Here is a 23,083-nt window from a genome sequence, read left to right as displayed (position 1 = left end):
AATATTTGAGTTAATTATGGTTCCTCACTTTAGTTTAAATATTTTTCCAAACGTTCTAGCTATCCAGACCGACACTGGTCACCAGAACAGTAGAATGTACGAGATTGCTACAATGAGGGTGTTATACTCAAGGTGTATTTTAATTAACATAAACCCTACTTTCATGGTGATTAAATTAATTAAAACCCTTTAAGATCTTTGATTAATTTTGAAACTCCACAAAGGTCATCAGCCTATCTCTAGGTCAGATTTTCTATGTTCAAAATCCTGATTTTCTAATATTAATCTTCACCTTTCAGTCCTTCAATTAATATCTGTAATCAATACTAAGTGGGTGCCAACACATAGCATACATTAAGATCACAAGAGATTGAATCAAAAAATAAAATACCTAATGTATTAAATAAAATCAAACCAGATCCATAATGAAATTGCGTGCTACACCCTAACCCTAGAATAAAGAACCTACTCACCCATGGTGAGTTTTACAATCAAGTTTATAAAAAGATAAAGAGAAAACATGGGAAGAAAATAGAGTGAAAGAACCCAGAAAGAGAGTTGCAGCCTTGGACTTTTGGAACTTCAGCTGAAAATCCCTTCTAGCAATCTTGCAGATCTTGTTTCTCCTAGCCTCCCTTGAAGTTGATGTGCATCCTTGAATGTAAATTGGCTCCTCTTGAATGTAAATTCTGTTCTTGGATGTAAATTCTCTCTTCCCCCTCAATTCCTAACTTATTCTATTTATATCTAGTGCAAAAACCCTAATTTTAGAGTCTTAGAAGCATTAGGAGTCCATTCGGGTCGAGTTGGAGCAAAGAAAAGTCACATCAAAATTGCTGTCAGGGGACTTTACACGGGCCGTGTAGTGATACACACCCCGTGTAAATTTCTCCCACTTCATTTTTCGCATTTCCTTTAGTCTAGAGAGTTACACGGCGTCCAGGAAGTTACACGGGGCAAGTTACATGGCCCATGTAATGTTTTTGGCACTGTATTCTTCACGTTTTGACCTCCAAATCTCTTCCAAACTCGTCTTTGATTCTAGAACCACATAAAAACACCTGATAAAATATAAAAATCAATTAATTGAGTTGGATTAACATGTTTTCTAAAATAATAATGAAAAATAACAATAAACATAAAGGATACTAAATGCTAATAAAATGCAATGCATGTTAACATTAAATGTTTATATAATTTGATACAATTACTTATATACACATGGTTCATCCACATTTTTTATAAAACCAAATGACTTAATAGCTTCATCAAAATGGATGTTCCAACTCCTCGAAGCTTGTTTCAACCCATAAATGGATCGCTTTAGGTTGCATACCTTGGAAACATCTTGGGATTCAAAGCCCCTAGGTTGTTCCATGAAAATGTTTTCTTCAATGTATCCATTGAGAAAAGTTATTTTGACATTCATCTGTCAAATCTCATAATCATAGTATGCAGCTATTGCTAATAGAATCCTAATTGATTTAAGCATGGCAACAGGTGAGAAAGTCTCTTCATAGTCGATTCCTTGCCTTTGGCGAAACCCTTTCGCTACTAGCCTTGCTTTATAGGTCTCTACCTTTCCATCAGAACCAATTTTCTTCTTGAAAACCCATTTATTCCCTATAGGTACAATACCTTCAGGTGGGTCAACAAGATCCTAAACTTGATTCTTATGCATGGAATCAATTTTGGATTTCATAGCTTCAATCCATTTTGAAGAGTTTATATCTGATACAACTTCTTCATAGGTAAGTAGATCATCTCTATGATCTACTTCTTCATAAGTAAACAACTCTTGTTATCTTCATAAAGAAAATCATATCTCACTGGTGGGTGAGATATCCTGGTTGATCTGCGAGGAATTACTGTAGATGTTTCATCAATAAGTTTAGGTTGACTAGATGGATCTATATCCATTTGATCTGTTGGTTGGTTAGAATTCTCAAACTCTAATTCTATTTGCCTTCCTTTGCCTCCTTCTTAAATAAACTGTTGTTCAAGAAATATGGCATCTCTGCTTACCACAACCTTTTGTGATGTAGGTAAATAAAAATAATATCCAAAACTTTCTTTTAGATATCCAACAAATCGATCCTTTTCTGATCTGGTTTCCAATTTATCAGTGTTCAGCTTTTTGATATAAGTTGGACAACCCTAAATCTTAACATGCTTAAGACTTAGTTTTCTTCCATGCCATATCTCATAAGGTGTGGAAGAAATTGATTTTGATGGAATCCTATTCAGAATATGAAAAGCTGATTCTAATGCAAATCCCCAAAAAGAGATTGGCATATCAGTATAGCTCATCATACTACGTACCATATCTAATAGGGTACGATTTCTCCTTTCAAATACACCATTCAACTATGGCGTTCCTGGAGGAGTCAGCTGGGAAACAATGCCATGCTCTTTCAAGTATTCATCAAATTCAGTACTTAAGTATGTACCTCCATGATCTGATCGAAGAGTTTTAATACTTTTTCCTGTTTGATTTTCTACTTCAGATTTAAATTCTTTGAACTTTTCAAAGGATTCATGTTTGTATTTCATCAAATACAAATACCCAAACCTTGATTTATCATTAGTAAAGGTAATAAAGTAATGAAAACCACCTCTAGCCATTTTCTTAAATGGACCACATATATCACTATGTGTTAGCTCCAAAATATTTTTAGCTCTTAGTCCTTGTCCAACAAAGGGTGATCTTGTCATTTTTCCCTGAAGGCAGGATTCACAAGTTGGAGTAGGTTCAGAACCCAATGAGGATAAAATCTCCATTTTCTCCAGTTTTGCAATCCTATCTTCTGCAACATGACCTAATCTTAAGTGCCAAAGATATTTTGAACTTGAGTTGATTTTCATCATGGCATTACATTCTTTTAGATTGCTTGCATTCAATTTGTGTTTATAATTATTATCCAAATAATAAAGACCATCATGCATATAACCGGAGCCAACATATTTATTTTCAAAATAAATATTTCAAACATCATCTGTGAACTGAAATTCATAACCATTTCTAATCAAACTAAATATAGAAATGATGTTCTTAAAAGCATCAGGCACATACAAAATATTATTCAAACACAAAACATGTCCACACATAAAAAGATTTAGATCCTATGGCTAAAGCTTCAACAGTTGAGACATCGCCAATCTAGAGTCTAACATCTCGAGCATGCAAGCTGCTACTGTTTGGTAGTTCCTGCATATCATAAGAAATGTGAGAACTAGCACCAGTATCTAAAATCCAAGCTATAGATAAACTATGAGCATCAGCATCTAAATAATAAGATATAGACATACCTTCTGAAGGTGTATCCTTCTTGTCCTTCAAAGAAGTAAGATACTCTGGGCAGTTCCTTTTCCAGTGCCCATCCTTCTAACAGTGGAAACACTTTCCTTTGCCTCCATCAGCTTTGGTCTTCCCTTTTTGTTTGGCTATCTTCTTAGAAGGTCCTGGAACTTGAGGTTTCTTTTTCTTATTGCCCTTCTTCTTGTTGGACTTTCTAGTAGAAGAAGATGCAATCAAAGCTACCACTTTTCCTTTATTGCCCGACATATTCTTTTGGGCAATAACCAGCATGTTAAGTAAACCAGCCAAGGTGTATTCCTGCTTATTCATATGAAAATTTATCACAAAATTCCCAAATGACTTAGGTAAGGATTGAAGGATTAAATCCATCTACAGTTGGAAATCCATGTTAAAGTCAAGATGTTCCAGCTGCTCTATAGGCCAAATCATCTTGTGGAAATGATCCCAACATTTTGTACCTCAGGCATCCTCATTCAAAATAGCTGCCTAGATATCTCATACCTAGCATTCCTACTATGCTCACCATACAACTCTTGTAGGTGAAGGAGGATCTCACTAGCACTTTGCATATTTTCATACTGCTTCTGTAACTCATTACTCATAGAAGTAAGCATGTAACACTTGGCTCTCATATCATGCTCCTTCCACTTGTCCAAAGTGTCATGTTCCTCTTGAGTGGCCTCTGGAGGTAAGGGACCAAGAACATTTGAGTCTAGAACATATCCAATACGTTCTAGGTTCAGGACAAGTTTTAAATTTCTTAGCCAATCAGAAAGATTAGGTCATGTCAACCTATTGTGATCAAGTATGCTCGCAAGGATATTGGATGGTGGTGATTGTTGTGTGCTCATTATTATCAGAAGAATAATTGCAGAAAATAACTAGATTAATTAGTAAATGTATCATGTAATTAACCAAAATGATTATGGTCTTTTAATTAAATTGGTCTTCCCACTAAATTGGCGAATCCTACACTTCCAAAGTAGGAAACAGAAATCCTAGTTGGATGAATTTTTAGTGGGTGATTGAATTCTTATAGTCTTATTGATCATCTTCAGGCACATCCATTATTGGAATTACAATAAACTATAAGAGAGTAACTCATTACCCATCACATCTCATGTGAGGTTCAATCAATTATGTAGCCCCTAATGCTCAAAACCTCAGCCACATCCATTATTGATTTATCTTGCATTAGTTAAGTTGATCCCATTAAGCCAGTAAATATGCAAATAATTGGCCATCAACTTATTTACATATTTACAATATCTCATGCTTAACAATTATTCTTAAGAAAATCTCTTAAATTAAATGCATCACATGCAAGTATTTAAAATTTCTTAAAATAATTGCCTCAATGGAGGGCCCATGATACAATTACTTTAATTATACCATTTCCAACTTAATCATTTATTTAGAAGATTTAGTGGTTGGCTTGATTACTATTATGGTCTCACTTTGCACATTATCCAATTAGCATACATATATCATATACTTGCATACATTCCCATACATCTCATGCATACATGGATAAATAATTAATATGGTATGATCATGGACTTTCTAAGGGATTCAATTATGAGCCACCAAGAATTGAATTAGGGCATTCCTAGGTGTATTTCATTCATTCATTTTACAAGAGTTGCTGAAGGAGTATATAATCAACACTTGATCTTGATTTCCTCCCACTGGTCCTACCAATGCTCTTGACCTCCTTGATCTTCTTGCAATCTAATTACATTGTAATCCTTGGCATACCAAGGCGAATTTACAAGAATATGGACTTTAAAGTCCTCAAATAAATGAAATTACAACCCAAATTATTACAACACTTATAATACATGCCACCAAAAATAAAATTAATTATTTTACAACCCAAAGAAAAATAAAAGAGATAAATCTAATCACATTGGTATTTTATTGTCCATGATCATCCATCATGCATATTGTCATTTAACAATTAAATAAAACATACATACTAAAATTAAATTGAATATCTCATATTCAACTAAAAAATTCAGATTTGAATCTCATTCAAACAAATTTAAAAATTCATATTTGAATCTCATTCAAACAAATTTAAATATTCATATTTGAATCTCATTCAAACAATTGAATCAAAATTTAATTGTGTGATTAAAATTCTTCATTAAACAATTTAATTAGGCATGGGCCTAATTATGGGCCTTAAATACCAAGCCCATACATCAAACCCAAACCATGCACATGGTTGGTGTTCATAACCATGCAAGCCGCCACACATGAGGACTTCAACATGCATGCCGCCACCATTGGTTAATGCAAATGGCTTTAGTTCAATTCAATTCACATAAAATCTCAATAATCAATCTAAATGGCAAATATAATGGCTATGATACCAATTGAAAGAGCGGAAGTATGAAAATTGTTCATTAGAGCATTGAATTTCAAAAATTTTCTTCTAAGGTTACATTTATCATGCCACATCTCTTATGTGCCTAATTATTTTCAATGCTCAATTGCATATTAAAAAACTTTAAATATATATTAGGATCTATGTTTGATATTCAAGATTGTGAATTAACATATTAATCATTTAAACCCTAGTTTAAAAGAGTAGATTGAGCATTAACCTCTTTGATACAATATGGATGCAATTGGCACCTTTAGGAAGCACCTAGGACCCCAAGTGTTGTCCCTCTAGCTTGTCCACACCAAGATCACCAATGAACAGCCCCCAATCTTGCTTCTCAAGCCTTGCCAACAATTATAAATTGGGTTTTTGCCTTTAGAGATGTTGTAGATGTTTATAGGACAATAGAAATAATTTCAAGTAATTCTAATTCAAAGAAACTTGGGCAATTCTCTTTGAATTGATGAGAAAAGAAAAAGAGGAGAGGGAGAGCTTTTGTGCTGCCACCTATATGAAACACTAAGAGTGTTAGCTGATTTTATTTTCTTATAACATCACTTTATATAACTAGGTCAAGTAATCACTTAAATCCTATGCCATATGTCACCATCACATTGCATCTTATTTTTAATTAACTTAATCACATTAAGCAAAGTGTCAAAGCTAGACTTAATCTTGACTTTGTTCAATTTGCATGATAGGAAGACAAATGACAAACTATGATGCCATGTTTCACCATCTCATGGTGCCACAGTCACCATGTGAAATGACCAAATTACCTTTATGTTGTAATTTTGAGTTCTCAACCCAAAATCATTATTTCTCCTCTTCAAATCAATTTATATCAAATATAAATTAATTAATCTCCATTAATTAATTTCTCAAAATTAAATTCATATTTAAACACTTTAAATATAAATTTAACTTATACTATACATCTAATAACTTAGATTTGGTTTCAAGTCATGCTAGGGATTTTGCAATCTTATTGTAAACTAAACCTATTTAAGTAATCAATTAAACTCTTTAATTAATCAGTTAAATCACATTTTACTTGGTGATTATCTTGTGTATGTGTGTGACTCACTAGGCTCATCACTAATTGGCAATGAAATATGACATTAACTCTTAATATCATCAGAACTCTTTCTTAACATAAATGATTTCTCTAAATCATTTTAGGCATCTCATAGACCATGGTTGACACCTAGCATAGCGTGCCATGGCCACCCAATCAGTAACAAGGAATACCTTAAATGAACCTTTAATCATATATTACCATACACTAGAATCTCTATGTTACAAAATCTCAATACGAGCTGGAGTCATGGTTTATGTCAAACCCCATTTGCTATGAATATTATGTTCTCTTTTAATTCCAGTTCTTGATTAATTAGATTTTCTTGTCAGAAACTCTTTTCTGACTAAATTTGTCTGTCCTGACCAGGAACTTGAAACATCAAGATCAATTAAATGAACATAGGACTTTATCCCTATTTACTTAGGGTAACATATTCCATCTTGATCAATACCTATCTCCATATATAACTAGTAGGAGCCAACACTTGCCCATATACCCATACACAGTACAAGTATGAAAGCAGTATCAAACTCAAACCACCTATATACAAGATAACTGTGTTATCTCAGGTCTAAATATTATATGCATTGATATGATATATGACAATGCATTGACAAGAGTAAACTCCATGTGCTTGTCATATGCGTCACTGGTTCGGCCTACTTATCATGTATAAGTTCATATCATGTTTGTTATATGGCATGAGACTCATAATTCCATCTTATTTATATCTCATATAAATACCTTAGGAACAAACATGATTACAATCTTTCTGGATAAGTCATGTCCTGTGTGAAGTATCCTCGATGGTCAATGTGGGACTACCAAATTTCATTAATCGAATTTTACACTTATCGGGTTTTCAGTTCGCCATTTTCTTTTATACCTGATAAGTCCTTCTTTTAAATATTTCCTTAGCTTTTCATTTGCTTACTATAACTTATTTCTTTGTATTTTCTTGACTTATTTGTGCACAAGGTCCTACAGGAATGGAATAACTACCAGACCTATAGTCACTCATTGCTATAGATTTGTACTCATTTAACTTTTTCGCACTTCTCTTCTTTTATTTTTCTTTAATTTTACTTAATCTTTATTAATCCAATTTATGACTCCTCACTCTAGTTTAAGTGTAATTCCAGACATTCTGGCTATCCGATTTAACATTAGTTACCGAAACAGTAGAATGTACGGAACTATCTAAAATAAGGATGTCACATTACTAGACTAATAAATAAACTATTATTTCAAAAAAGAAAATGACCTATAAATTAGGACAAATGAAAAAAGAAAAAAATCATATCTTTATGAGACAAAAGGAATAATAATTTTTAATTTTATAAATTTAATTCATATAAATTAATTTATGGCATAAATATTACTTATATTTTATTTATAAATGTAAATTAATCCTCTCTTAAATTTATCATTATGAAAATTAAGGCTAAATGAAACACTTCTTTTCAAGCCCTTCAAACTCACACTTTGCTTGTTTTGACCAATAGTGCAATACTTCTATTCTGATTTCTTGGTTTCTTTTGGAAATCTTATAAAAGGATGGAAATCTTATACAAAGACTTATTCTTCTGCTCTAATTTATTGATTCATTTTTAAAATTTTAGAGAAGGATTATAAAATATGAAAAATTAAGGATAAATGAAACTCTTATTTTTAAGCCATTCAAACTCACAAGTTACTTGTTTTGACCAATAGTGCAATACTTCTAATTTACTTGTTTTGACCAATGGTGCAACATTTCTACTCTGATTTCTTGATTCCTTTTTGGAATCTTGTAAAAAGACCTATGCTTCTGCTCTAATTTATTGATTCTTTCTTAAAATCTCAGAGAAGGATTATAAAATAAATTTGAAAAAAAAAAAAAAGAATCGAGTGATTGTATACTAAAAAGGAATTTAGAAGTGAGAAGGAAAAGTTCAGAATTGAGTGAGAGAGGAAAGACATCATTTGTTTAAGGTTCTGAAAAATTAGTTCATTTACTATTATAAATAAGGTAATTTATAAATTAGTCCCTAAAGTATGTTAAAATTACAGATCAATTCCCCCTTTCTTTATGAGTAATAATTGAATCTTAGGATTTTATTTTATTCAAAAAATAAGTTTTTGCCTCCAAATTGGTAGTTAATTCAATTAAATCTATTAACTTCTTTTCATTGAAGTTTTGATTTTACTAACAAAATAATCTTTACATATAGTTTTATATTTGAGCAATTATTTATTTTATATTTATTCTCATAAATTATCTATTAAAAAATTATATTTAAATTATAATTATATAAAATAAATAATTATTTAAATATAAAATTTAGATATAAGAATTATTTTGTTAATAAAATAAATTCATAAAAATTAAATTATTTTAAATTAAAAAAAATAACAAAGCTAATGATTATTTGAATGACGTGGACTAATTTGTTAATGGATCAAACTATTAAATTATTGCTCATAAAATAAACAAAAATTGACTTATCGTTTTAACATATCTCAAAGTAATAATTTATTATTTACCCTTATAAATGCACATAGCTTATTTTTATTATTTTTTTTTTTTTGAAAGCTTATTTTTAACTGTTCACTCTTTTAATAGCCCGTATTTTTATGTGCACTGTTGATAAGGAAAATAGAGGTTCAATAATAATAATAATAATAATAATAATAATAATAATAATAATAATAATAATAATAATCAGGGAGTCCCTCTCTCTAAAAACTAGAGAAACACAAAGCTCAAAGGCCTGACAAAGAAGATTCAAATTACATAAAATATCAAAGCACCTAAAATCCAATAAAAGATTCAAGGACCACAACCTAATCAGAAACCTTAGCTAGGCGGTGCTCAACCTAGGGTTGGCCACAGTCGGGTTTTGAACCAGAACTGAATCAGAATTGGTTCGGTCAAAACCGGACCAAAATCGATCAAAACCGAAATCGATTTCGAACCGGACCGAAACCATCCTTCTGCGGTTTGGTTCAGGTTCATATTTTTTACGAACCGTGAATCGACGGTTCCGAACCGGATTGAACCGACGATTTCAAACCAGATTCAACCAGCGATTTAAATATAAAAAAATTCAATAAATATGTTACCTCACTCCTAATTCATTTATATATATCACTAATTCTCTACACAATTATTCTCTGTATTTTCTTCAATTTTTAATATTTTTTCAATTTTTTTCAAATTCTCTAAATAATTATTTTCTACACTCATTTTAATTTCCAATACTCTCTCAATTTTTCTACTTTATTATTTTATATACGTACTGAAATTTTCAATACTATCTCAATTACTTTGTTATTACTTTAAATCCTCAATAAAATTTCCAATACCCTCTATTTTAATTTTTTTTTTCTCTTTTATACTTTTAATTATCAATTATTATATAATATTTTAAAAAAGGTAAGTAATAGAACTAGAAATTTTTATTCCTCTAAATCCTAAAGGGATATTTAGCTAAAATTAAATGCATACACTTTTTGCTAATTTTTTTAAAAAAATTAATTTCATCTCTAATTTTTTAATCAGGTTCAAGTCTTTATTTATTAAATTTTTCTTAAAGATAAATTATTTTCTTTTTTTTATGTTATTTTAATTGAAAGATTTCTAAGAAAAATTAAAATATTTTTACAAATATAACTTAAATTTTGAATCAATAAAATTTTTCTCTAATTTTTTTTTGTCTAAGCTACCCTTAAACCATCCCTAAACCACTTCCAAACCGTCCTCCAAACTGTCTTAAACCGTTCTTTTTCGAGCCACCCTTCAAACCGTTTTAAACCGAGATTCAAACCGGAACCAGCGGTTCAGAAACCATCTTCCAAATCATCCTCTGACGGTTTGGTTCAAGTTCATAATTTTATTGAACCTAAACCGACAGTTCAGGAACCATAACCGGCGGTTATTGAACCGTGACCAACCCTAGCTTAACCCGACAAAGTAGCGCACACAGAGAACGAAGCCACCAATAATGCCAAGAAGCAAAGAGGGGTAAGGCTTGGCTTACACCACAAAACAAACACTAACTGAAAAACCAAAACAAAAAAAAAAAAAAAAAAAAAAAAAAAAAAAAAAAAAAAACAAACTTGGTTGAAAGATTCCCACCAAGACCTGAATGCAGACTTCTTTCCCGATTCCTCACCAACAACAGCACATGTCAAATAAAACTCTTCACGGTAGTTCCACGAGAGGATGCAAGTCTACGAGCATTCTTAATCTCGTATAACCATGGCCGTAAAGAGACCAGTCACAATTAGACTGACAGCAAGGCCATAGATTTCCTCTTTCTTACAGCAAATTTCAGGAACAACAAAATAACAAGATTTCACCCACACAACTCCCATCCGTCTTCACATGCAAGTACCCATGTGTAAAAAACAAACCCAAAACAGTATTTACAGCCCCTCTAGGGAAGGGCGCACTACCAAGCAGGAGGAAGACCTTCCCTACCTGGAGGAGTAAGGGAAACCTTTAAAAGGCCCCGACGCTCAGCAAAACCCAAAGGAAATAATAATAATAATAATAATAATAATAATAATAATAATAATAATAATAATAATAATAGTAATCAGAGAGTCCCACTCTCTAAAAACCACAGAGCTTTCATACGCTAGTATTTTTTTTCCTTACCTATAGTTGGGCATTAGCAGCTAGCATGCATGAGTTGATGCGCAGACATAGCAAGTCTTCGATTTGGTGAGTACACTTTTCTCGTTTCCTTATTATATGAGCTTGATGTGAGAAATTTTCCTATCATATTTCACACGAAAATTTCTCATATTTGAAAATCTGTCTCAATTCTCCCTTCCATTTTCAACCTTAATATTGTTGGGATGGTAAGTTTTCGGTGCATAATTTGGCCCAGAAGGATGTCTTTTGCAGACACAAGTTGCTTTTACATTATCATCTTGGAGTATCTGATGTTATTAATAAATTATCATAAGATATGATAAGAGCAAAGCAGGGTCAGTGGAATGGAAATAACATATCAATTCCCAACACCATTAAAGAGATGAATAGTTAATCTTTTGCAATCCATCAACAATGCCAATTGTACAGGATTAGAAAGAAATCTAAGGGGACAAGCTATGTTGAGATACCTTGCATGTGCTTCTTTACCTTAAGTGTCCCTTCAAAGAAGAAACCGCTTGAACCTCACAACACAGATTTACAATAGCTCAAAATTGCAAGGTTCCTGGGGCTGCTCAAATGCTCCCACAAGAGGTTTCTTCTTCAAGTCCATCACTTTTTAACTCACCCTATAATTGGACCAAAAATTGTACACAAATCCCAATTCCAAGTTCAAATCTTTTTAACTCTTCGTTAAACCAGATCCAGGAGGAGGGTTCTGCTCTAAACCCCCAGGAACAAAGACAGGAAGTTGGTTTGAGGTGGAATCTCTTTTGAATCTAGACTCCCGTGGTAAGCTCAGTGCTAACCTCTGTTGGCCCTCTCTTGAACCTGAACCTCCATTTCCTAAACCATCCCTAATTGGGGCACTCAAAAGTGGGCCACCGAAGAAAATGGAGTCCCCTGTGTACATCAGTTTCTCAGCTTGCTGAGCCGGAGTCTTGGTTGCTGAAGATGAAGGCTCTTGTGATGGAATTATTGGCTTCTTGCCATGATTGCTCATTTCTACACTAGAATTTGGCAATCCCATTTGTATTGTTGATTTGTTTCTAGCTTCAGAAGCTGACACAGGAACTGATACATACCTGCCAGCATCTTGATCCCAAACAACAGATGTCCTTTTGACATCTCTAAGAAGAGAAGTAGCTGGTCCTGAAAAAAGTAATGGTTCAGTACTAGTTCCCTTCTGCACAATCTTTTCCTCATTTCCTGATAAAGGATTGCTTCCAGAAGGAAAAACTGCCTTAGCAGTTACAGGATGATCAGGAACAAAGCCAGTGACCGAAGTTTCTGCATTAAAACGACCTAAACCATTCACTTGTGGCAGAGGACTAAGTGTGACTGACTCATGAATGTGGCTTGGGCTGCTGAAGCTACTAACACTCCGAGTCCCAGTTTCATACTCATCCCTGCTGCCTTGACTTGGAGCAAAAGAGTTTCCAACCATAGGTAGTCTCGACTCATTCTTGATCTCCTTGTTTGCTCCCTTGTCAGTACTCACACTACTTCTGACACTCATGTTGCCACTAGAACTATATTCAGGATCTTGTAAATGACGGTTATCAACAGGCTTCAAAACTGAGGAAGATGCCCTGGCCTTGGCTGCTGCTCTCATAGCCTCAGTGGAATCTAACTTTGCAAGTTTCCAAGCACTAATTCGAACAGGCCTTTTGGGTACCTTGTTGCCTCTTTCTGCAACTGCAGCTGCATCTGGATCAACAGTTGATGGGACCATTCCAGGCTCCAAGTGTGGTACAACTTCATCCTGATGCAGCCAAAATTGAAACAAGTGTTTCAATTGTTAATGTCAAAAGCTAGTCCCAAGTAATTTTTCCATTCTGTAGTAAAAAAAAAATGTAGGATATGAACAACAAGCAAGTGGCTCTTCTATTATCTTTTGTAGCTGTCCAGTAATTCACGGTTCATAGTCTATAAGGCATTCTATAAAAAGGTCATGTGGTAAAACTAGCAATTCTGTTAGAAACTCGAGTATTTAATTCTAAACAGAGGAAACTTGTTCAAATTGTGGCAAATCATTTAGAGTACAAAGTGAAGTTGAGTTAATGGATGGAGGATACGCCATGACAACAGAAAGCAATGAGCTTCTACTCGTAACACGAATAAATTTAAACCACATGTTTGACATTTTAATAGAACGAAACTATAATTTCATGAAGTAAAATTCAAGGCTGAGCAAAATGAAATTGATTCTTGTGTGTCAACACAGGTAAAGGGAAAAAAAAATCTAAACCACATAATTAAATAAGGATCTGCAAAGAATCAGACATAGTATATTATGTTGATACAAAGTAGGGGCATCCATTCAATATGAACAGATGAAAGCAAGATTGTGCACTTGCTTCGAATTTTGGGTAGAAATAAATAAAATTTAAGAAAAAGAAATGCCATCATGAATAGATCCATTAACTACATATAACAACTCAATTCCTTTTAGTCTTCACCTAATAGAGGGAACATTATTGTAAGAAATTTCATGCAGGATGGTAGTATAAAAGAAAAAAGGATTGGGGCCAACCTAATTCAAACCTGCGGAGTTTATTAAGCTCATGTACATAAAAGAGACATTTGTCCATGCTTCATGATTTTCCTAAGGACACAAGGTAAATATAGAAGTTCAGAATTAACTAGAAAATTTTGTGAAGGATTAGTTTCTTCCCTCTGTTTTTTACCTTTGGGGGGAGGGGGTGTTGCTCCTGGTGGTGGAAGAAGGGGAGGGTGAGATAGAGATATTTATTTGAATAACTAATGAAAAAAAGAAAGTATTGGAAGAATAGCCAAAAAGATAAAAATTAAAAGGAGAAGAAAAATTCATGACATTGCCTTCTGACATGTAAAAGAAATCATATAAATTTGAATTTCTGAAATTAACTATGATAGAGAAGCTTATCTAATTATTATTATGTATTACTTAAGAGGGCTCACTTTCACTGTTCCTAAGAACAGTGAAAGTACCCTTTTACCTATTATATGGATTTGTGCGTGAACTGAGTGATAAAGAGGGTCACGTGTACCACTATTTTCAACATTTCACAGCTTTTCTTTCATTTTTTTTAATTTCTTTATTTATTATAGAAACCCCTAAAATTTTAACAGAAGTAACCAAAATTTACTACAAATCTCAATTATTTAAGACAATTTCAATTTTAACAACTTTAGACTGTTGAATTATGTTTGAAATTATTATTAAAATATATTTTAAAATATTTTAATTAAAGTATATTAAATTAATTTATAAGTAAATTCAATATTTTTTAATTAGGAGTGTTTAGGTTTGATTCAATTTTTATTTTTACTACAAATCGAAATCAAACTGAATATAGTTAAATTTTCAGTTTGATTCTGAATCAGTTCAATGGTTTTGGTTCTTTGATATTTCGATTTGGAGTTTGATTTTTAACTCTTTGATTTCATTTTGGTTAGATTCAAATTGAGTTCAATTCAACTTTTTATAAGATTTTATATAATTTATACCATATAGAATAAAATTCAAATCATCATTTGAGTTTTAAAGTGCCACGTAATTATTTTATTATATGTACTTAAATGGAAAGAATTGGCATTGTTCCTCTAACAGTGCCGCACTATATATATATTTTTTTTCTCAAGAGGCCCAAAACTGAAGGCACATTTTAAATAAGTTATTCAACCATTTCAATTTTTATGGACTCAGCAGTTGGCAACAATAATAGCCACACCATTTTTTTCTTTAACTTCTATATTTTTAATGTTAAATTATTGAATCATAAGAATAATGTTACGATCTCATTGCAAGAAACCTTGTGTCACATTGGTATATATGGACTTGGGCTCTCAAACCTCAATAGCTAGCCTTTGGGGTGCGATTCTCCTAAGTTCATATCAAATAACTTATCCAATATGGTCTCATATAAGAAGTTGGAATGCTAATATTACTATTAGTTTATTTCGATTGTATGTGTATTTTAATTTTGACTTTTTATTTTAAATTTTCATTGATTCAATGGGTTCCAATTGCCAAATTGAAATCTTACATTTTTTACAACTCCAATACAATTGAGATAAATCTCATTAATTTTTTTTATTTTAAATTACTGAAATATTTTATTTATTAAACTTATTCAATATTTACATAAAAAAGATAATATCATTTAAATATTTTCATATAATTAACATGTAATTAAATTATCAATTGAATTTAAAATATATTTTTTTCATAAATAAATACTTTAACAACATAAATTTAGAAAATACAATCTTAAATCAAAACAAACTAAAAATAATCTACAATATTATCATTAAGAATATATAAAATGTTGCGCGCAAACAATCTTACTTTTCAAAATTCAACACTATTACAACAATAGTTCTGTAAAACTTTTATTTGGTGTTTTTCTTTCCTTTTCCTGCTTTCAATTGGTTAAACTCCCAATTTCTACCTTAGTTTTTTTTTTTTTTTTTCAAATATCTAATTTTAAAATTTTATCTCATTTTCAATTATTTTTAACTATTAAATAATTACATTTATCTCAATCACTAAACATAAAAAGTTAAAAAAATTAAAAAGAAAACTATAATGAATATGGGAACTTAGACATTTTTTTTCTATAAAAAAATAAAAAAAAATAAACTATCTCTAATTGTTCACTTTAGCCAATTAATTAATAAAATCATAACGCTAATTTTTTTGTCAAATCATATATGGAGGTATTTCACAAGTGTGATAAATGGAAATAGCTAAATGACTTTTACAATAATTTATAAATAATAATTTTGTTTAGCATATAAATAAATTCAAACATTTACGTTAGTTGCTCATTTATCCAAATCTTTTAATTTTGGAGAATTTAATCACAACTTTCAAAATTAAAGAAATTTTATCCAATTAACAAAATCCCAATTGGGGATTTTGATTTTTACCACATGGGTTACCAAATACCTTGGCGAGTCACAATTTTTAATTTTTTTTATTTGACTAATCTCCCCCTCTCGCTCTCTCCCTACCTCATTCTCTCTCTCTCTCTCTCTCCCCCCATATATTTTCATAATCCATTCATGTGAATTTCATTATTTAATACACGTATAGTCCACGTTTGGGAGATATAGGAGTGTGGAAGTGTTTGGGAGATATAGGAGTGGCATAGTTAACTAAATTGCTTAATAAAATTCTAAATTCAAAAAAAATGCCTGATAAATGGAAGATGACTATTTTAGTACCCATTTTTAAAAATAAGGGACAAATACAGAGTTGCTCAAACTATAGGGGAATTAAACTCATGAGCCACACTATGAAGTTGTGGAACATCGACTATGTCATGATACTTCTATCTCTCCTAATCAATTTGGCTTTTTGCCGAGTCGTTCAATTATGGAAGCGATCTTTCTTATTAGAAGCTTGATAAAAAAATATAGAGATGTGAAGAAAAATCTACATATGGTTTTTATCGCTTTGGAGAAGGCCTATGATAGTGTTTCAAAAAATGTCTTATGGAGAGTGTCAGAACAAAAGAGGGTATCTATTAAGTACATACAAGTGTTGAAAGATATGTATGAAGGAGCAACTACTAGTATGCGCACAGTGGAAGAGGACACAAGAGATTTTCCTATCTCAGTTGGATTACACCAAGGTTCAGCTGTAAGCCCTTACCTTTTTACATTAGTTTTAGAAGAGTTAACGAAACATATACAAGAAAGTATCCCTTAGTGCATAATGTTTACGGATAATATAGTTCTGATAGATGAGACGCCAGAAGGAGTCAATAGAAAGCTAAAACTTTAGAAAAGTATTCTAGAATCAAAGGGCTTTAAGTAGAACGAAGACAGAATACATACATTACAAGTTTAGTGAAAGCCGAACTGGTGATAAGGAAGGAGTTAGTTTGGATGGAGTCATACTATCCCAAAGTAATCACTTTAAATATTTGAGCTCAGTCCTTCAAGTAGATGGGAGATGCGAGGAGGATGTTAGTCATAGGATTAAAGCCGGATGGTTGAAGTGGAGAAGTACCACAGAAGCTTCATGTAATCGCAAGATTCCCAATAAGTTGAAAGGAAAATTTTACTGTACAGTTATACGAACGACCATGTTATATGGCAGTGAGTGTTGGGCACTGAATGAGTCGTATGTGTCTAAGATAAGAGTTGCGAAGATGAGATTGTTAAGGTGGATGAATGGCCATACTAGACTAGATAAAGTCCGTAATGAGAGTATAAGAGAAAAAGTAGGAGTGGTGCCAATTGAGGATAAGTTGAGAGAAAGGAGATTGAGGTGGTTTGGTCATGTGAAACGTAGACATACGGAGGCTCCAGTTAGACAAGTAGAGCACATTAGGTTAGAGGATAGAAAGAAAATAAGGGATAGACCTAAACTGACTTGAAGGAGAGTAGTACAACATGACCTACAAGCATTACACATTTCTGAAGATTTAACCCAAAATCGTTTAGAGTGGGGAAAGAGAATCCATATAGCCGACTTTAAAATTTTGGGATAAAAGCTTAGTTGAGCTTAGTTGAGTATAGTCCACGTTTCAATCCCATCATACTAGCATTTCTCTTAACTTAGTTGTTGTTGTTGTTGTTGTTGCATAATAGACTGTGTTGAGGTCCCTATTTAATCCTCTAAAAAAAACTTGGTTCTGATAAATGTAGTTAGCAACATCCATTTTCCAAATTGGTGCTTATCTAAATTAACACTTTAACACAGCCTAAATTGTAGAACTAAACTACATATGGCATTTTTTATCCCAAATCCTGAAGTCATCATGTCTTTACTTTGTGGTAAGGCTACCATGGAAAAGGTTTAGATTTTAGAAACCAAAAAAAGGGCTAATTTTTTTTTTTAACAGAAATCAAATATTTATATATAAATGAAAAGCAAAATAGTAGCTACAGAAAGGCCAAGAAGCTTCTTTTATGCATCATCAAAAACCCGTCCTTGCAAAGCTAACCAACAAACTATTTCCCTCTCTTTCTCTCTCTCTCTAACCATTATCCTGGTCTTGTTCATGTACTCCTCTCAACCTTTTTCTAGTTCTTTCATCGTGAACAAATTTGATGTCTATATTCCATGGGATGAGAGGGGGAGAGAGAGAGAGAGAGAGAGAGAGAGAGAGAGAGCGAGAGAGAGAGAGAGAGAAAGAGAGAGTAAGAAAGAGATGAATCAAATAAAATAAAATAAAATAAAAATTATGACTTGTCAATCCACTTTGACATCCCATGTGGCAAAAGTCAAAATCCCCAAATTAGAATTTGGATTTTGGATAAAATTTCTTCAATTTTGAAAGCTATGATTAAATTGCCCAAAATTAAAAGATTTAGATAAAATGAGCAACCAGCGTAAATGTTTGAATTTATTTAGCCAATAGGCCTATATAATAATGTAAATTTTTTTATAAAAAAATGTCCGCAGCATAGCGCAAGCATTGTAGCTTGCACTATTCTTATTCAAGGCAAAATCAGTACTATTCTTATTCAAGGCAAAATCAACAGAATCATGCCATATGTACATAAAAGAATTAGCTAACCATGAAAAATATCATGTAGCACCCCTGCAGAGTTGGAGTAGAGCTTATTTGGTTTCTCATGTTAAGCCAATATTCTGCATCTTTACTAACAGTCAAGCCTTTTAACACTTCTTCATGACTAGTGTCAAAACTGCTTCGGTGAAAAAATATAGTTGGCCAATGATATATATTGGAAGCCTACCTAGTATTCTTTGCTTAAAAAACTACATTTTTTTAATATATAAAAACAAAATAATAAGTACCAAAAAGTAATACCTGATAATCCACAAATACCCTGGGAGGCGTACACCATGCTCCCTTGTACTGCAAGCCAAGTGAACTACCACCACTAAAGCCTGTAGTTGCAGATCCTGTTGGGGAGTATAGCACATTTGGCAGCTCCTCATCCACAGATGCTCCAGCAGGTGCTTCACTCATTGCTCTCATTGCCACAACGTACTCGTAGGTTGTGATACCCTAATTCAACATGTAAATACATAAATTACAAAAAATGAAAACTTTGGATTGCGAGAACTTGCCTCAATACCATTATTTTCTGAGTTCTATTTTTCAATTTACACTCAGTTCAGTTGCTCAAATGATAGATAATTCACAACTATCACTCTAACCTAAACATAGTTTTAAAATTTTCACATATTACCTATCCATGCTCTAAGCAACCAACATGATATTCAGAAAAATAAAAATAATATCCAATTCTAGACCACAAACACAAACCTTTCTGATCAATATCATGTGGAAAAAGAAGAGTTCACCCAAAGGTATACATGCTAGAATTGAGACTGCAGTACACACAGCCTGCAACAATTGAAATCCAACATCAGCAATAAAATTCTGATAAATTTGAATTGAAATATGAGATACCAGCTATGGTCTAAGGATGTTCCGCATATGTACCACAACTGTAGCAAAAGGAGCTCGAGAGAAACCATTTCCCAGTGTGTCCACAATTTCAGCATCCATGCTTTTCTTATTTACAAAGCAACGCACTAAGACAGCAATACCAACTCCAGCTTCAAGTACAAGCTGCACAGAAGCAGAGGAAGAGAGGAGCAACATTAATATTTTAAAAGCATTATGATGCAATATTGTATTGGGATTATACTTAGGAATTACATTCCGTGTTAAATTAGGATATATGAAGTTCCATTGTTTAGGAATTTTATTATTATTAGGTTTATTATTTTCTAGTTTACCTTATTTAGTATTCCTAATTAGAGTTAAACAAGCTTTATACTTCCCCACACAATGCTGCGAGTATTTTTATTTTTTTTTTAACATTTATCACATTAATATAATTAATAAATATAAGTATTTATGTTAAAAATGTATTCAATTTTATTTTATAACAATAAAAAATATTACACTTACATTTTATAAACAAAATTATTATCTATCAATAATTATTAAAGTCATTTAGTCAACTCCATTGAAATAAAAATTTTATCATTCACTACATTGTATATTTGTTATGTGCGTATAGTTTAGTTTAAGACAAGTTAATATTAATAACATAATATTTATTATTTACTTATTCTAATACATTGAATAAAACACAATTTGATAATAAAAAGTATTTAATTGTAGATACTAATTATAAAAATAATAATAATAATAATATTAATTAAAAAAGTAAATTAATTAACCCATCTAAAAAAGAACTAACACTATTCTTATGGTCATAGATTTAATATATAAAAATAATGTATATGTAAATTACACCACAATGTATATAAAAAATAATTATATTAAAAAATCAATTAAAATATTTTTAATTACTAAAGTAAATTAAATATATCATAAATTAGCTAGAATTTAAGAGCAAAGCAAATTTAATTATTTGTTACTTATCAACTAAACTTCAACATTTAATAGAATAACAACTCTAAATAGATATTATGAAAAATTCTATAAAAATTATTTTTTAATGTTTTTAAGATAATAATAATAATAATAATAATAATAATAATAATAACAATATTAAAAAAATAATAATTTCAATTTATAGTAAAAAAGAATTAATAAAGGTGCAAACAATATTGCTAAAATAGATCAACAATTTGTTGTTTTGATATTTCATTAATATAATATTGATGTACAAAATAAAATTCATGTTATCGTAAAATAAAATCATATTAAATTTGCTTTGATAAAGATAATAATAATTAACAGAAATTTAGTGATTAAATTATCAAATAATTCAAAATAATTAAAATGACAATAGCAGAAACATAAAGTACTAAAAAAATTGAATTAATATACAAATACTTAAATGATTTTAAAATTAAAACAAATATGTAGAAATTTGAAAATTCAATTAATAAAAATAAAACATTTAAATAAAAATTTGAGGGAGACTCAAGCATTCCTTATAGCTCAGAAGATTCAACTAATTGAAAAGAAAAAAAAAATAAAGTACCGTGTCAAAAGATTTCAAGATGTATAATGTGAAAATTAAAAAATATATATATATATTTTTAGCAATAAAATAAAAAATTTTAAAAATAAAGACATAAAAAAAAAGAAAAACTACATCAGCATAAAATGATCACAACATGTAGTGAATTACTTCTTATTAATTATAAATAAAATTGTTCCACAACTATTTTAATAAAATAATAATTAAATAATTTAAAATAAAAATAAAATTTTGAAATGGGAAAAAAAATTGAATACACACACACACACACACATATATAGCTTAAAGTAGAAACTAAAAAGAAAATAAAAGAGAAAATATAGGGCCTATGAAAATTTGGCTCACTTCTGTTATTTGTTTGGGCAATGAAATATGGCTCACACGATGCTGCTGTCTTCAAGCCAAGTGGTATACAAATACGTGAAGGTAAATCAATAGGGAAACAGAAGATGATTTGGGTAAAAAAAACAAAAGAAAGTAAGTGGTATACAAATACGAGAAGGTAAATCAATAGGAACAGTAAAAGTTAACTCTCTTTTAATATAATATAATAATAATAATTAGGGTTTCCGGAAACTCTAACAAATAGTTCTAGGCTTTTATTAATTAGTAGCTTTTGATTATGATTATTATTAAGAATAAATAAAGTATATTTGAGAATAGTTTCTCCTCCAATTTTGAAAATTTGTTTCTCTTCAATTGTGGGAATTTGTTTCCCTCGGAAAATAGTTTTCCATTGATTTTCTTGCTTCTAAACCAATTTGGTATTAGAGCTTGTCCTGCATCACATTACTTTTTAAAAGAAAAAATTGCCTAAGTAATACATACGCAAACACAATAAATAACCACAAGAAGTAAAAGTCACATGAGTTGGAGTGTAATACATACCCAAACAAGACTAAGGGCCATTAGAGAAATAAAAGTTACATAATTTTTGTACCCAACACAATTGTTAAGCCACTGCAACCAAACCAGCAAATGAGGTTAGTTTCAAAAGAACTGTATTTTGTTCACTTCAAGAAGAGGTAGAAAGATAATTCAAGATGAGAGCCTAAAAAGAACACTTGAAGCAACATGAAGAAGTACCCGGCAATGGTGATCAAAACCATCAACGCATTTATCACAACTTCGACAATGTTTGCTGTATTTGCGTACCTGCACATTTTAAAGATCTTTAATAAGGAACACTAGTGTTATTTCTTTAAGGCACTAATCAGCTTAAGGCCAATAACTGGACAAGGGCATCGACTATCCTTATTTTCTATTTTGAATAAACTAACAAATCAACTAAGAAAAGAACCCAAAATAACCTTCTATCGTACATGTAATAACATATACAATATCATCTACAATTCTATTATTTTAAATGGCAGGAAAATTATATTAAAAAAATCTACTATTTTTGTGCCAGTAATTTACAAAGTAATTTTTACATTCAGATATATGATGTGCAGTAGACATTTCCATCACTAAATACGTGTTAACTCACTATTAAATAACCTGCAAATATTTAAAAAATGCCACTAAAATTTTTAAAATACCTTACAAATCAGCTGGTATATATTACATTCAATTAATTCTCACCTATCAAACACAATAGCAAAATAAGGCCCTTGGGAATAAGTTAAAGAAATTAAGGTAGAAGGCATAATATTAATTCTATCACATCGCAATGGTTATGATAACACTCAAAAGTTACAAAGCGCA

At 31.2% G+C, this 23,083-nt stretch overlaps 1 protein-coding gene across 1 annotated transcript in view; it reads right to left on the bottom strand.

Moving 5' to 3' along the window:
- Positions 1-11,773: 11,773 nt before the first annotated feature.
- Positions 11,774-23,083, bottom strand: part of LOC110648991 (probable protein S-acyltransferase 19) — a 28,531-nt gene continuing 17,221 nt past the window's right edge. Inside the window, exons 4-9 of the mRNA XM_021803388.2 lie at positions 22,463-22,531; positions 22,265-22,336; positions 19,855-19,983; positions 19,675-19,755; positions 19,213-19,413; positions 11,774-13,202 (exon numbers count right to left, since the gene is read on the bottom strand). Coding sequence (XP_021659080.1) covers positions 12,120-13,202; positions 19,213-19,413; positions 19,675-19,755; positions 19,855-19,983; positions 22,265-22,336; positions 22,463-22,531 — 1,635 coding nt within the window. The 3' untranslated portion in view covers positions 11,774-12,119. The remainder of the gene's footprint in view (positions 13,203-19,212; positions 19,414-19,674; positions 19,756-19,854; positions 19,984-22,264; positions 22,337-22,462; positions 22,532-23,083) is intronic.

The sequence above is a fragment of the Hevea brasiliensis genome, chromosome 3 (assembly GCF_030052815.1).
Source record: "Hevea brasiliensis isolate MT/VB/25A 57/8 chromosome 3, ASM3005281v1, whole genome shotgun sequence".
Classification (NCBI taxonomy): Eukaryota; Viridiplantae; Streptophyta; class Magnoliopsida; order Malpighiales; family Euphorbiaceae; genus Hevea; species Hevea brasiliensis.
Note: the sequence above shows the minus strand (reverse complement) of the source record. Positions and strands in the feature narration are given on the sequence as shown.